This window comes from Heliangelus exortis, chromosome 2 (assembly GCF_036169615.1).
Source record: "Heliangelus exortis chromosome 2, bHelExo1.hap1, whole genome shotgun sequence".
Classification (NCBI taxonomy): Eukaryota; Metazoa; Chordata; class Aves; order Apodiformes; family Trochilidae; genus Heliangelus; species Heliangelus exortis.
In genome coordinates, this window is record NC_092423.1 from 11,067,395 (window position 1) to 11,084,098 (window position 16,704).

Genomic DNA, 16,704 nt, shown 5'->3' on the forward strand with positions numbered 1-16,704 from the left:
AGATCCCTAGTAGAACCATAGTAGAGATTCAGTAAAACGTCTTCATGCTAGTCAGCTCTGAACTGAGAAATGGGCACTTAAAATCTTTGTAGGAAAGCTCTCAGAGATAAACCAAGCAGAAAGAAGACACAAACAAAATCAACAAAAAAAGACATCAAAAGGAAATTATTCTGATTTTTTGTTTTAGTTTTTTAGTGTTACCTACTCTCTAGAGTTAGTCTCCTACTCTCACCCATCCTGGCTTACAAGTTCTAACTACAGTGGGAACAGAATTACATCTTTTAATCTTTGTCCTCTCTGTTAGTAACAATATGCTTATGTTAGCAATACACCCTGGATAGGATTTAACTCATCCAATCTTTGATCTGCACACTGATACGAGTCCGTGATGGGAACAGGCACTTGGAAGGTAAAATTTGTTTGATTTTAAGGTAAATGGGAGTAAAGCTTACTCCCAGAAATTACTATTCCCTACTGCTAATAAAAGCCATAGATGATCCTGGAGATGTTCCAAAGGATGCAAAAGGACCAGCGCAAAACAGGTGTCCACATGGTGATCATCTGCAGATTGCAGAGATTAATTCTATTCTAGATGATACAAGAAAAGTTTTTCACACAGGATTGAACGGAACTCTACAGGTCCAGGAGTGATGATACTCTGAGTTTTTACACCATCCTGGGTGCAAGCTATTGCAAAAGTTGAGAACAAACATAATTGTAATCTACGACTTCCAAAGTGATTACAAAACATTTATCAACTTTTCAGAAGCCACATATGTTGTTTAGCTATTTTTTTTACTTTAGCACTACTGCATTATGAATATATATTTGATCTCTTTATAATTAATCAGCCACTAGTAATGAGCTTGCAGATGGTAACTGTTTACATAAACCCACTGAGTCAGAGATCTTGAGGCTTTGTGACCCAAATATCAGAGACTAATCAAGAATTCCTTAACAGATTTATCTGGTTTTTCTTTTAGCCACATGAAGAAAAGGTTTGTGAACTTGCCCTGCTTTTCACTATCTTTGAAACTCTCCAAATACTGACTCTGCATAGTTAGCAGTCATTTCAGCAAGTCTGATAAGGTGCCATTCAGATGTGATTTAATATGGGTGACTGCATCTGAAACAATCATTTAAGGCTCCCTTTGGAAGAAATGAAGACTTATGTGACATTCACCCCATTCAAAAATAGATATTTCAAGCTAAGTCAGATAAATTGCACACTAAAAGTCCCTGCTTCTCTCTGTTGATTATTGAGGAGCCCAATGACTGGTCCACATCTATAGGCATTGTAGCTATTTAAAGTTGGATGAAAAGAATCTTCCAAGAGTGCCCAATATGCGACCCTCAACCCCTGCTCATCTGGTCTGCCATCAGTAAACCTTAGGCTGGTCATCACAGCTCTATGCTTCAGTTTCCCCATCTGGAAACTGGAAAAATTATGCTTTTCTTTGCTTATAAAATATGTTGACAGCTTTTTAAAATAGATGGATGATGCCAAAGAGTATAAGGAATTCAATATAGGCTATAAGTGTGATAGATCAGCAGAGATTGCTGAAGTAATCATAATACTTGGATATGCAACAGATAGAAAGTAACAGTTAAGAATAAGACAGTGATTTTACCTCTGCCTGTATGTTGGTGAAGCCAACACTGGAATAATAGTAGGTTAGCAGCTAGGTAGAACAGCTTTGATGAACTGTGGCTAGAGGGTTGGAAAAATGGCAGAACAGAGCTGAAGAAGTCTAAGCTTATCAAACAAATCCACCAGTGAATTTTTTACTGCTTACTCTAGTATTGTACGAGGTGATTATATCAGAGACATCAGCAGTTTCCCTTATTACATGAAGAAGAGAATATTGAAAACCAAGGGCCAGTAGCTGAGCTGCAGTAAGGAGGAGACAATAAATGGGCACTAGAGCAAGTAGAAAAAGAATGGCAGCTTCATTTCTTTCATAAAATGGAAATAACAGAAGCGTCAGTTGAAGAACGCTTCAGGCAGACAAGCTCATGGGTATTGGAATGAAAATTTCAGTCTGAGGAGAAGGGCTAAACTGGCCACACACAGTACCATAGAGAGTCCAGAAGAACTAATTTCATGTTAATGGAATTAAATAATGACCGCAAGAGAGGAAGCAATTAAATTTCTATTACCACAAATCAAGAGGAGTTACAAATCAGGAGTAATGTACCACCAGCCAGCCAGGTGTGACAGCAGGAATGCCAGGTTTAAAAAGAAGTCCCTACCTTTACCCCTGCTAGCATGCCAGTTGTGGAGACACTGAAGTCAAGGTAAGCAAGCGTTTCAGGGTTAGAAGGTTTGTAGATCTGTGCAGGCCGCTTCTTTGGCAAATCGTCTGGTGAAAATAGAGAGAGAAAATGTGTGGATCTTACTCCCACGACAGACCTCTGAGTGCTTGAGAAGACAAAGAGGTCCCCTGTCCTTAATACTCACCTGTATCCAGTACCGGAGGCCATGTTCTGACATCCACTGCTGCTGCTGCCTCTCGCGACCGTAACAATTTGCATATTAATTGTGTGGTCATTAAGCAGGCAGAGCGGCTCACCTAGGAATTAAAGAAATAAATAAAACCACAATGGGTACTGACTAATTCTCTCACAAGAATGAGCAAGACCATGATTTATTTTCTGCCAGAACAGGACACGAGTATATTAGTCTTATGTTTTCCAATCAGGAGCGGGGAAGATGCACAAAAAATGCAGCTCACAAAGCAGATGGTGTCATGTGAGTTTTACAAATTACACGAAAATTGCACTTCCAGAGGAGTCTTATAATGAAACTTAAGGCATCTTAATTGTAAGAATGTGCATTTTCTAACACATTATGTCAGTTATCAACCCACAGTGCCAGTACAGAAGATTCTGATCAGAACATTTCCTATGTGATGGTAATATAACTTGGTTTATAAACAATAATCCAATTTTTACATGACTAATGTATATTTACATGACTAATTTTACTGTCTGAAGTCAATTTTATGTTAGCCATATATTTCCAATTCCTGTGCTGATGATAAACCACTGGGAACTCTTCTGTTATCAGCAAAAGTAACACTAGAGCAGAAATTGTGCAAGTGGCACTACGAAATGAAATGGTGAGTTTACTGCAAACATCATCTGCACTGGATTTTTGGTGACAAATGTGGAAGATGCTCTCCTTTTAGAGCTGCTATTTTAAAAGTCATGTAAGCAGCTAGTACAAAAATATTCCTTACTGATTATTAAAAATTAATGTATTTAAGAAACCTTGTATTTCAGACAAACATAAATATGAACACTGCTTATCACTGAAGACAGTGGAGAAGAAAAACTGAAAACGCAGCACCATGCTCAAACTTTGAGAATCTGTGCAAATTTACCTAAGTAGGTTGTAATGCAGTGGGTGTTGGCCTCTTTTCCCAAGTAAACAATGATAAGACCAGAGGAAATGGCCTGAAGTTGCACTAGGGGAGGTTTAGACTGGGTATCAGGAGGAGAGTGGCACTGGACAGGCTTACTGGGGAGGTGGTGGAGTCACCATCCCTGAAGGGATTCAAAAACTGTGCAGATGAGGCACTTCAGGACATGCTCTAGTGGGCATGGTAGTTTTTCCTGGGCTGATAGTTGGACTCAGTGATCTTAATTTCCAACTGTGACAATTCTGTGATTCTGTGAATTTTTTTGTTAACAGAACCTGAGACATTTCATTGCACTCTGAACTTCCACTCTTTAACCTAAAGAAATCAGTAGAGTGCTCTATTGGAGGTCAACTTTGCAAAACATATGAGAGTTAGGAACATATAAGCACTGATCCAGCCTCTACTTCTTCTAACTCAATTATTTCTCTGTATCAACAATCTACATATTTCATGCTGAAAGTGAAGAAAAATGAAGCCACTGCTGCATCCCTCAATCCAATCATGTCACTATCATGGCAAGGCAAGGTCATTCTTACATAGCTAATCTATTACAATCTTGAGTTGGGACACAGTGAAGCCATGAACCAAAAGGAATTTCAAGAGTTGGTGGTTGTTATCCCTCTAAGGAATTATATGGAAGATGAGGAGGTTCATGAAAATACAGAATGTGCATTCCTGGAGAGTACCAAGGTAAGAGTTAAACATGTAGGGATGGTGGGAAGCAGAAAGAAGACATTGTAGCTACTGGTAGCAATGGCTGGAAATTGGGTTCAATGTTATATTTTACTGCCATCAGTTATTCACCAAAACACAAATACATAGCACAAATTTTGCTCAGAAGTTATTCTTACTGACTTCCAAAGGTGCTATGTAGACATACAGCATAACAGAGCAAAACAACAGAGCTGAGCCCAAATCCCTAACAGGTCATTATCCCCATTCAATGTAGCATCATCAGGTGAGGAATCCTACCATTCATAACTAAATACAAGAAAGAGTTTAAAATTTATTTCTTGACAAGACTAGCATAACTGTGGCAAAATATAACAGTGGAAGTCAGAAGGTTGTGTGGTGACAAGCAGTGTTCACCTTGCAATGCACAGAAGTAATGAATTTTGGAAGGAATACAACACTTCAACTGACACCACCACCCATGAAAGTTACTGTTCCAAAAGTCTATGCTGATCCATCACCCCTTTAATCTACTTGTGCACTTCCAGGCAAGTGCTCACCTCCACAATCATCTTCACTGTAGGTAATGTTGTTGCTATGTTCTGGGGATGTGGAGGTCGAACTGTTATTGGCACACAGCCTGCATACAGGCATCCATAAAACGCGGCAATCAGGTCTATTCCTGCATGAAGAACAAAACAAAAAATCCTCCCCTGAAAATCAAATCATTTAATCACAGACACTTATGTCAGCATAAATATTACTTGGAACTCAACTCAGAAGGTTAAATGAGCGACTAAGCCCTTTAACAGACTTCTTTTTCAGCCCCTTGTCAGTATTTGTTCAGCTTCACTGACTCTTTTCAATCGTGCTGCTCCTCAGAGCAGGAGGAAGCAAAGGCGACACAAAGCTGCAGCCAGATACCATCATTTAGGTGAACTCCACTTCTATGATCAGGAAGTAACTTGTTAAAAAGACTGATTTCTAAAGATTAAGTCTCATCCTAAATTTACCTTTAAAGACAAATGGGAGTCTAAAAGAAGAGGGATGCCCTAGGAAAAGGATGAGGTAGGATGATGCCTGTTCTGTCAGCTGAAGAAAGAATATCTGCAGTTTTCATTAATTACTGCCTTTCTCCTGTCATTTTTAATGTCAGATATGCAGCTTTGACTTACCTACCTGAAATTTTACAATAAAAAAAAAAGGACTCATGATTTTGAGTCTTACTTGTGACACAAAATTAAGTGTTGCTCTATATAAATATTAACTGCAGGTGACAGACTGTGGTCAGCACACATAAGGCTACCTAAAAAGGCTGAACAGACAACAGCAGAAGGTCCCCTTGAATACTGTTGATCTGTTGTTTGATAGCTTCCTAGTGCTGTACACAGGCTGTGGCAAGATGACAATAGGGGCTGTTTTATTCTTTCAGTGGAAAAGTACTGATAGATCTTTTTTCCTTCAGTGAAATGTTTTATTCATAGAAAGTGTAATACAGAAAACAGGAAAAAAATCTTTTGTAGAAAAGATTTGCTCATATTAACCACTGAGAAATTACTCCTATAAGCTACAAAGATGTAACCAGTCTTGCAGCCCTTACACACCAAATATCACAATACACACCTTAAATCAGACTGTTTATTTCACCAACACACATGAAATGCTAAGGATAAAAGAGCAGCACTAGATCAGAAATAATTTCAAGCAAATGTCGAACATGATACCAGTTAACACACGCTTAAGGGCCTTTATGTCAAAGCATGAAAGGCCAAGCCACAGAGAGATGTCTATGTTAAAAATCTATAGATAAATAGTGATTATAATTAGGTATTTCTTAATGATCTGCATATCTCTACTCTAAAAAAGCATGGAATACTTCCTAGGTATTGCTTCTTTGCCCTTATGTAACAGCCTCCTGAAAGGAAATTCAACAGGTGAATCTAAGAACACTCAGCAGATGAAATGTGGTAAAGAACTGTGTGCTTGTAAAATAGTGTATTTCCAGCACATTCAAAGAAAAGCTTATATTTGACTGCTTATAAGAGAAAGGTTTTAAAACCACAATTTAATCTTAATCTGAAATAACATCTATGTCCATACATCTGTGTGCATACATAAAGAGAAACCTGTTTATGTTTGACTAAGTTCAAAGAAATATACATAAGGCAAATACATTTTGTTAAAGGATCTTGATAACCTTTTGGGACTACCAAGGTACTGAACAGGGCAGTTCTTTACCTGGTGGGTAGACTAAAGCCACATGGTCTCCATCTTGTAAATGTCCTCTTTCCATCAACATAACAGCAATCTTTTCAGCCCGTTTATGTAGTTGGACACATGTTAGTGAGTTGGCTATTGTTCCCTGCACAGGAAGAAAGATAAATGTCACAGATGAAAATGCAATGTGCTGAAACACATTTCCTCCACACCTTAGAAGTTACTGGATGAGGTGCAGCCATAATACGTCATGCGAGTAACAAATACAGAAACCTTCAGCCCTATGCTAAACTGTAGCTGGAATGACAAAAAGCAGAACAATGTTCTTTTCCTTTCTCTGTGCCTTCTGCCCTCAACAGTGTTTTCAATCCAAGCAAGAGAGTACAATAATATTCTCATATCCTGCCCATGTAACCTGCACTGCCCTTGCTGCAGAGGCAGCATTCCTGCTACAGCCAGGAATGTGTCTTTATGGTACCTGTAAAAATTTGGAGAATCTGCAGAAAGCAATCCTGAAAATTGCACTTCATTGTCTACATGCTGGAGTGAAGCCAAATGGCACAGCAGAAATACTTCAAAAGACAAAAGACACAGGAGAAAACAATACTTTGTGACAGGGAAAAGAATTAGTCTGGAACAAAAGCTAAGCACATGCATATGAATGAAACAGAGAGAGACAAAAGACAGTTGTTGGATTTGAGAAAGTCTGGTCAGAGTGGACAAAATAGCAAGTGACAATGTGCTACATACTGTTTTTTTGAAGCACTACAATTAGAGTTAACCCCAAATTATTAAACAAATAGTGTTTTAAATTGGATGAGTGTTCCAGTTCTTGCATTTATTAAGTATATATCTGTGTGTGTATGTGCCCTCACAAATACATATTTAGAGAAATACACACATCTGTATCACAAGATTCACTACCAAAACTGACACTTCAGAAGAGAAATCTAAAAATAAACATGCAGGACAGACAGAGCCTAGAGTTGTTCTGTCCAGGTCTGGGCTGAGATAAAGGGACAGGCTAGTATGGGGCAGGCTGCACCTCTGCTTGTGCACCTATTTTGAAGGAAAAGGGCACTTCAGTCTCTGGTACTGCATTGATATACCTGGTATCACAAGCACTAAGTTTACTTAAAAAAATAGGGAGTCTGAAAAAGTATTGGGAAAACAAAGGGTAAGAATATAAATATATAAACTTAAAAAGAGCAATGTATCAAAATGCAATGCAATGACATAAAAATATTGTATCACTAATTAAGAGAAAAAGCAAAAAGGTCTACTGTTTTAAATAAATATTTTTTACACTCTATTTTGACAAGGCAGTGAATAATAAGCATTTGTCCTGATTGCTGGTTTCTATGCACCATCACCACCCCACATACCACTTTGACATTTATTGACCACAAGCTTGAGAGAGGAGAGAGCAGTGTGATGAAGGTCTAGCACTGGAAGTAGGGGCATGTTACCAGGCACTTGGCATTTGCAGATTTTACTATAAACTGTCAACAAAGAGGACAACATAACTAAAAATAAAAAGGACAAAGCCAGAGCTTAGCATTCCTCTTCACCATCTTCAGCAATCACACTTACTGAAGTGTTCTTCAAGAAATTTTAATTAGTCTTCTGGAAAATGCAGAGATCATTTCACTAAGTTTCCTCTGAAAACATATGCAACTATATTGATGATGGGCTATAGATGCCTTCCATTTTTCTAGCCTTAAATATGGCCAAAGTGACCCAAAGTTACTTCCCTGGCACTGCAGACCTGCCAGCAGGAATGTACTTAAAATCTTTGCTCCTTCTTTTAAAGAAGTGCCTGTTTGCACAGTCATAGGAAGAAGGATCCTTTATATTCCCATGTGCATCAGAAGCCCCACAGACACAAAAAGGGAACTGCCGTAAGTATTAAATTTATGCAAAACTTGTTTACATTTAAGACTTCTGGCACTTGCTGCACATGAACCAGTGGAAAGACAGTGTTTGTATGAAGTGCAGGGAAGAAGAACACTGTTGCTGGACAAGAATCATTGGCAAGCACCAGGCAACCATTCCCTTTGGGTCTTTTATATCAATGTAAAGGTGTTGCAATCCTTCATGACACACACTCAAAACAATGCACTGTCCTAATTTTGAAATATTTCAAACTCTCAAAAATCTTGGGTTACAGGAAATCACTAATCTCATTGGATTTCTATGACTCATCCATTGCAAGATGCCTGGATGTTTTAGTACAAAGTGTACAGACAGTATGCAAGGAAGACAAAAAAATGTGAAGTTACAAACCAAACTAAAATTCATGATGGGTAATAAGACTTTCCCAGGCTAAACCACACCAAACTTGTCACTCCTTTTCATAAAACTTTACATCTCTTCATAAAGAATTACATCTCTCAAACAAATTTCATATGATAAGATACTGCACACTGAGAGTTGTGAAGAAACTGTATTTCAAAATTCAACTATTTTTCACCTCTGTGTCATGATAAAGTATTTTGTTTATCCTTGTTTTGCACATTGTGTCCTTCTCTCCCACTGTTTGAACTCTTCTGCCAGCATGGGAAGTCTAACTTTACTTGGAGCTGAAAAGCAAACAGCCTGTGTGGAGGAGATGGGACAGTACATATCCTCTCACCACATCTTTGCTCCTAACTTATAGGACAGAACGATTATCTGTCAAGTTACACATGTTCACATAATATTAACTATTAATCTGCATTTTGAAAAGGTCATTTAATGTCTTATTGGTAGCCTCAAACTCAACTTTAGTACCAACATTGCAATATGGGCTGGGGAAGCATATTCTGTAAATACAGTAAGTAGTCATGTTACAAAAGTTTACAAATTACTGGAGGTTTAAGAACCCAGAAAAAATTGCATAGCAATGACATGGGCTGAGACAACAGCAGCTACTCCAGGTGGCCCAGGGGAATAGCATCACTCCAGGCCCCTTCTCTCCTGGGGAACCTCACCACTACTTCTGTTTTCCTCGTGTCCAGATGTACTGTGGTGGGAAGGCTTCAAATCAATTTCATTCTTTAGTGGTCTTGGAAATCATTGATTTGTCATCTACAATCATCTAGGAAGTACCTAATCACCCACTCTCAGTAAAGCCAAGTTCTGTACACCATGTGACATGCATTAATTTTTGATAAGCAATTAAATGCTGTACCAAGCTGGCACCTCATGTAGGCTCTGCTGACATGGTTGGATTCTGGACATACCTCTTCTCTTCATTTCCCTTTCTCATTCTCACATCTCCCACAGATGGTCCAGTCTCAAAACCAACAAGCATTATTTTATTTAGAGAAATGCTTTGATTTTGTCAAGGCTGAGCTTTTCAAATTGGGTTTCAGGATGGTGAGCAGTATTAAAAAACTACTTGGTATACGAACAATCAGTACTGAAACAGATTTGGAGTTTCAGTTCACCCCCAGCTGGGGTGGAAAAATAAACGGGAAACTGGTGAAAAAAGATATGAGAAATGTGTAAGGTACAGTGATACAAATGCAATCTATATTTTGACAACGGGCAATGGTTATTCTCTTTTCCTTTCTGCCTCAATGAACATTAAATATATCAGCTGAGTATTAATGGGAAAAGGAAAAGAAAGGTGGCCCTCAGCCATGGCCTGAGCAGGTACAGCTGAAGGACCAGTGCCATTTTCCACACCTCAGCCTGTCACAGTAACACTCTGAGCTCCTTACCCTGCAGTTGAGTAGAGTGTAAAGGACATGGTCAGGAGTGGTCTGAGCTCTCCACTGCAACACTTCTGAGAGGAAGAGAAACTAAAAAAAAGCAGAGTGATAGTCATGACACTAAGTAACTTTTTGGCTTTAAGAACCAGATAACTATTTTTGCTAGTTCAGCTATGTCTTTCTTATTTATATGCTACATTTTACATCAATACACAGAAGCACTAAAAATGAATTAATTCTTTTGTCATCACACAGATTTATATATAGCAAGGTGTTTTTTCATGGTAGCAGTGCTTCTCTGAAAGTGAAGCTGGGATTGTTATATACACTTTCAAAGCTCAGTTCTTGCTGAGATCTTTGTATTTAAACACAATTTTAATTCTTTAGCTTGTTCTCTTTTTTTACCATAAATATATAAATACTTATGCAGCTTACAACTTCCTAATTTAATTACTCACATAAGCCCCCGAAAGAGTTAAATTTCAACTTAATTTTACATGATCAAAATAACAAGAAGTAAGGTCAAGACTATTTATGCAAACAAAATTTTCTGGACTCTACTTGAACTAGTAAAAAAGATATAACAGAGGGTGATTTCTGGCAGAAGCCCCATTAGCTCTTTCCACCATATTTGTTCTCTTTTGCAATGTAAATTTGTAAAAAAAAGATTCCACATAAATGAAATGCAGTGATGTTCCTCCTCCTGTCTATTTTGTATTTATCTGTAAAGGCAGCTCTGAAATATTTCCATTTGAATTTTAAAAACCCATCAACAAATTTTGCAATAATAGTAATACAAGCTAGGTATTGCTAGATGTCCTGAATCCAACTAGCTAAATATAAAATGAACTGGGAAAGTTTAGCTTACCTTTCTGGCTTGGTCATTATCTTCTATTTGCCCCAAATCTCTACCACTGGCCTGTGCAATTCTTTTTCCAGAGACCAAGTTCCCCACCATCACAGAGGCAGGGCCAATTTCTAGAATAAAGAAGAAATGTGCAAAGTGCAATAAAAATCCTTTGCTTGTAGATTAAAATATTTTTTAGTTCTTTTGCATTACATGATATTTTCCTCATTGATATCCACAACACCAAACCTTGAGCACATCTTTGTTGAGATAAACTTTCATTGATGGACCAGAAGCAGCTGGAAGATAAGAAGGCCTGGATTCATCCTCTCTAAACGTGTCTAACTGAGGAGTCCATTTAGCATGGGCTCTCTACAGCCAGGGACATGTCTTGTCTGCCTTGATAGGAGGAATCTTTGGAAATGATCAGCTCCTAATTTAGGCATGTTCATTCAAGTGCCTACAACCAGATGATATGTATCCATGCTGCAGGGACAGTTTTTTCCCATCTCTCCTGCTCCCTGGGCTAACTTTCATCTCATTTGATTTCTTGCATCTGTTTTGATTTCTGAAACATTTGTCCAAATGTTTTAAATAAAGAAACAAGCTGATGATTTTGTCAAATTTGCACTGAATTAAAGATGGGCAGGCCCCACGTTTGAGATATTCAAGAGGGTAAAATCACTTGCTATTACAAGCTGATGTTCAAGTGCTAAGTAACCAACACTTAGTCTAAAGTAGCTGAATTCATGTCTTAAGCCTGAGGCTACAGATCCAGAAATCACTGAAATTCATAGAGTACTAAAATCTGTGATTGCATTAAAGGTAATAAATGTGCTAAAATTTGCCAGAGACTGGACTACAGCAAACTACAAGGACTTTCTCAGTCTGCTGAGCCTTTTTGTACCATTTCATCCAATATTTTTCAGAGTGGGGCAGAATTTTTTAAGAATCATCTTAAAACTAGTTAGGGTTTTCCCCTTAAATATACCTGCTGTAAGAATAATCCAGAACCTCCCTACTCATATAAAAACTTTTATCCTAGGCTTTGGATTGAATTTATTCATGACCAGTTTTGAAGTATTTGCTCTTCTTTCCACACTGTTATTTAGTGTCAACAGTCCTCTTCCTGTCTGTTTCTTCTTTACAAACTCAGCCTTCAAATAAGCAAAGATTTTATCTTTCTCTGTTTCAGTCCCAGTCCCTCCTCTTTGAACATAACTGACCAGTAATGTACAAAGAACAGGCAGCTCCAACTCAACATGTGGAAAAACATTTTCACTATAAGGGTGACAGAGCACTGACACAGGCTGCCCAGAGAGATTGTGGAGTCTCCTTCTCTAGGGACTTTCAAGACCTGCCCTAGGTGATCCTGCTTTGGCAGGGGGTTGGACTTGATGATCTCCAGAGGTCCCTTCCAACTCCTAACATTCTATGATTCTATGATTCCAACTCCAGGTCTGATCTCAGCAGTGCCTTGTTAAGTGATAAAAATGTCTTCATCTTTACTGAACTTAGGGTTTTGGAGCATCTCTCCTTGCATTCTTTGTGAAGGCACTTCTAGCTTCTGCCAAAACCAATGATGTCCTAACCAAGAGAGAATATTTAACAGGAAGAGCTGATTGAGCTGATTCTTACCTGCATTAACAGTTACTTGAACCTGCTCTCTACAGTACTGTGAACACCAATTTAACTCATGGTCCCTTTGTCTTCACTCATCTTACCTGGTTGCTTTTGCCTTGGTTTAGGCAGGTTTGTTACACACGTGTGGGGACACATCAGAACATTACAAGGATGCAGAGATCCTTCCAAGAAGAGCTGTTTGGTTTCTGACAGGTGTATTCCTCCCAGAGGTGTCTTGGGAAGTGTGTTTGCTGGTACGAGTGCTAAGCAGTAGACTCCCACTTGATGAATACTGTCAATAGCCTAAAAAAAATCAGGAAGTTGATTTTAATGGAAGGCTAATTTTTCATCATTCAATAAGTAAATGTTCTGAATTACAGCATAAAACAACCCTAATAATTAACTGGCAATGTCAGTGATAAGGAGGTTCTTTTCAGTGGGAACAGGTGAACAGAAATGTAACACTGATGGTATTATACTCATTCCAGAAGATATAAAAGAAAACAAAAACCTGGTGATAAATATGTAGAAATCTGCTACAAAATGCTACCTAGGCATCCATTAGGCACAAGTTAGTAGCACTTAATCTGGAGATTTATTATTAAGATGGCCTGGCAACTTGTGTGAAACTGATTTTAACTGCTGCACTTCCTAGCATTAGAGTTCAAAGGATTCCTGTCAACATAACATCCAGTCCACCAGAGCAAAGAAAAATTTCAAAAGCTGCCTGTATATCACCATATAACCGATGTTTATAGCTTATAATTTAAAAAAATATTCTAACATAATAAATGTTTTACTCCCGATTGCTTTGTAAAAGAGGCTCATGCAGGAATGGGAACTGGTACAATATAAGGGAAAACTACAAAGCTATCCACTTGAAAAAGAATCTGTTGAATGAAAATCTGAAAAATAAGCATTTTTGAATCTTAGAATTACCATTTCATTGTCTGACAAGAGGAGTGCGCTGCATAATTTTCAAAAAAATCTATAAGGTACAGCAGCTATGTAACTGATTTAGTTAAACATGACTATCCATGCACTTAAGTTTGTAATTCCATACCATTTTAACTGGTTACTCTCCTTATATTGACAACAAAAATTGTAGCAAGTGAGTCAGAAAAACAACTTCAGACATCCAAGCAGACTGAGAGATAACTTACAGACAGCATCTCCAGTGAGTAGTTAAATGTATAAAAAATATAATTTACTTAACTTGAATTTTAATTTTTAACTGTGAGAAACGTGAATATGTACATCTGTTGCCTTGTAGATACAATTTGAAACTCAAGTAATCATTTATAGTTATAATAGTATAATAGTCTGCACTTAAGTGCAGACCAATAAATTACTGATTATTTCTATAGAGACCCTAAGTAATACTTTGCTTATGACTCATTTCACAAATATTGCAGTTTTAGTAGAGGTAGATCTCATGGTAATATTGGAAGACCTTAATGCTGGTCTACATAACCTGAAAGATCAGCAGTAGCAAGATACATATGACAGCCAACACCCAATGTCTGATGTTTCTGGGAGAAACCATGATAACCTCCTAATCATTTTACTTGTAAGTTCTGAAAAGTAGTGATAAATCATGGGATTCTCACCTGACATCAGCCTGAAGGAAAACTGTTATGTGGCAAGTAACTACTCTTATTCAAACATCTGATAGTGTGGCTCTGACAGTTGGTGAACTGAAAGTGATACTCAGCTGGGTTGGAATGAGAGGTGTTATATTTACTGATTCCCCCGTGACTTCTGAACTGTCTCTCTCCTCTGATAGCTACCTCTGCAGCACAATGCTTGATAAAATGCCAAAGGTCATTCAAAATTGCCACCTTTCACACATTGGAATTTGGCACTGAAGCAGGGAATGACTTAGTTTCACAAGGATGAGCCCTAATGAACTGAGACATAATTTTCTGAGAAAAAAGGACAAGTCAGTTTTAATACTGCTGGCATTTATGCTTTTTCATAAGATGGCTTTGTTTTTGAAATTACTCTGTCCAGCCAGAGGTAAACAGATTATCTGAAATCTTTATACTTCTTGTTCATTGAGAACACAGATCAGAGATAGCAGGACTTAGAGAGAGTCCAGACTGCTACATTCAGGTTACCACTTCCTGACATCTGTCATTAGAACTCTGATTGGGAAGGAGGTACAAAGCATCCCACATCTTCCCAGCTTCTGTCCTCTAGTCTCCACTCTCTGCTGAAGGGGAACCAGAAATCTAATGACATATAACGACACATAACCTTAATGACCCTAATGACACATAATGACACATGTCAGGGTTTTATGTCATCACACATGGGCAATGAAAGCAGCCACATGTATATGTACTCTGATACATGGCCTGGAATCCACAGGTACTGTTGTGACTTGATCATACTCAGACTAAAAGGCCTGACGTTTGGCCACAGTAACTTGACACAGGACTCCCTCAGTATTCACTACTGAATGCTACTGGCTATGATGTTCTGATTTCTGTAAAAGTCACAAAAATGCTCAGCTGAAAAAAAAAGAGAACTGTAAGTCCAGAGTTACAACTTTTCCTTTTGGAGCTTGTTACTTGATAAATATTAACAAAGCGTAGGCAATCCAAAAGCCTTTTCTTCTGCCCTAGGTGATACTACGTACTTTGAAGGCTTTCTCTTTGATGGACAAGCTAGAGGTTCTAGTTTTTCTGTTGTAATTTAGATCTATCGTGAATATGAGATGCCCCTAGCTGAATGAAATGTATCTATCTTTTAATCAAAAGAGCAGATAAATCTGTCTTGAGATGGATGAAAGCTTATTTGTTCAGTTTCTTCAAGAAAATGGTAGACAGGTTCCCTTTCTTATTCAGTACAAAGTAATAATGAATAAAAGCCATTTTCTCTGAATGGTTTGGCTCTTGAGTAAAGCAAATGAAGATGTTTGCAATATATTTACCTGAGAAGAGTCATTGAGGAAGGACAGAAAGAGAGGTAAGAAAGGAATATGGAAGTAACAGGTGACAAGCTGTAGACAGAGCTGAAACCTTTTCACACTGTAGCAACAGACAGACTTAATTTGACTACATCTCCATTAAACCTACTGCTTTAGAGAGAAAATGGGTTTAAACATGGAGGCAGAGGAGATGGAATATGACTGAAGTGTCTAATTTTTTTGTGTGTAGCTATTACAGTTGAAAAAACTTCGAGTATGGCAATGATAGTGCCTTAACTTGGATTGCTATATGTAAGGAAAATATGAAGATTTTTTAGCATTCAGTAGCTTCTGTATTCTGGTAAAACTGTCCACCACCACCAAGGCAGGTTTCATCACAGTGCTTTGTGCCTTGCATGATCCACCAGACACCAGGAGGGGGATTCCTTGCAATAGTGTCCTCTATGCAGATAACCTCATTGCAGATTCTTAGATCTGAGCTGATCAATCACTTCCCTTCATTTCACTGGACAGAAACTGGAATTTTTAGGCTGTGTTTCATTCAGTTTATTTTAGCTATCAAGACGGTTCATGAGAAACACACAATTCTCTCCCAGATTAAAAAGAAATATCTGGATATTTAACTCAGATAACTACATCTACTTTTGATGAGGTCAACTTCATGTCAGTGTCAGTAACTTCTTAGTAAAAGACTGGTAGCTTTTGACAGTACATGTATACAATGCATTCATTCATAATCCTTTTGAAGTAATGAATTACTATATCCTGATAAATCATATGTTACTCTCTTCTTGCTGCTACTTCCTTCAGTTCATCTCTGTTTTCTTACAGCATTTTGATTAGGAAAAAGATCACTCTGGATATGTGTGGCTCAGATAGGAACTGTCACTCAGAATAATTTAATCTTGTGCTCATTAGATTCAAGTCCAACAGAAGGTGTACTTACAATTACTTAAAGACAAATGTCACTTACTTTGGGAATATGAATGATCAATAAAAAACATAAAGAAGGAAAAAAATAGCTTCCAACTGTACATAAAGAGCATTACCTGGAGAACCCTACTCATCCACTGAAAACTGTCTTCCTCTGTGGAATCTGGCCTTTGCTCAGCAACAATAACTATCCTCTCATCATGCAGCACGCTCACTGAAAACACTGCTATCCTAGAGAGGACAAGGAGAGAAGAGTATTTAGTGCCAGGACAGATGGAAATCCCATCTTCTAAGTTAATCCTCCATAAGTATGATTTTGTTATTTAATACTGGTGCACCAGTTAGCATTATGCT

The 16,704-nt window shown here is 38.0% G+C and overlaps 1 protein-coding gene across 6 annotated transcripts in view; it reads right to left on the bottom strand.

The window, feature by feature from the left end:
* The window catches only part of DIP2C (disco interacting protein 2 homolog C), a 302,091-nt gene that overhangs the window by 43,102 nt on the left and 242,285 nt on the right, over nt 1–16,704 (bottom strand). For all 6 annotated transcript variants that reach the window (XM_071734774.1, XM_071734772.1, XM_071734773.1 and 3 more), the window contains 8 exons: nt 16,467–16,581; nt 12,584–12,785; nt 10,881–10,990; nt 10,022–10,102; nt 6,336–6,459; nt 4,658–4,779; nt 2,462–2,573; nt 2,254–2,363 (listed from right to left, as the gene is read on the bottom strand). In XM_071734774.1, coding sequence (XP_071590875.1) covers nt 2,254–2,363; nt 2,462–2,573; nt 4,658–4,779; nt 6,336–6,459; nt 10,022–10,102; nt 10,881–10,990; nt 12,584–12,785; nt 16,467–16,581 — 976 coding nt within the window. The remainder of the gene's footprint in view (nt 1–2,253; nt 2,364–2,461; nt 2,574–4,657; nt 4,780–6,335; nt 6,460–10,021; nt 10,103–10,880; nt 10,991–12,583; nt 12,786–16,466; nt 16,582–16,704) is intronic.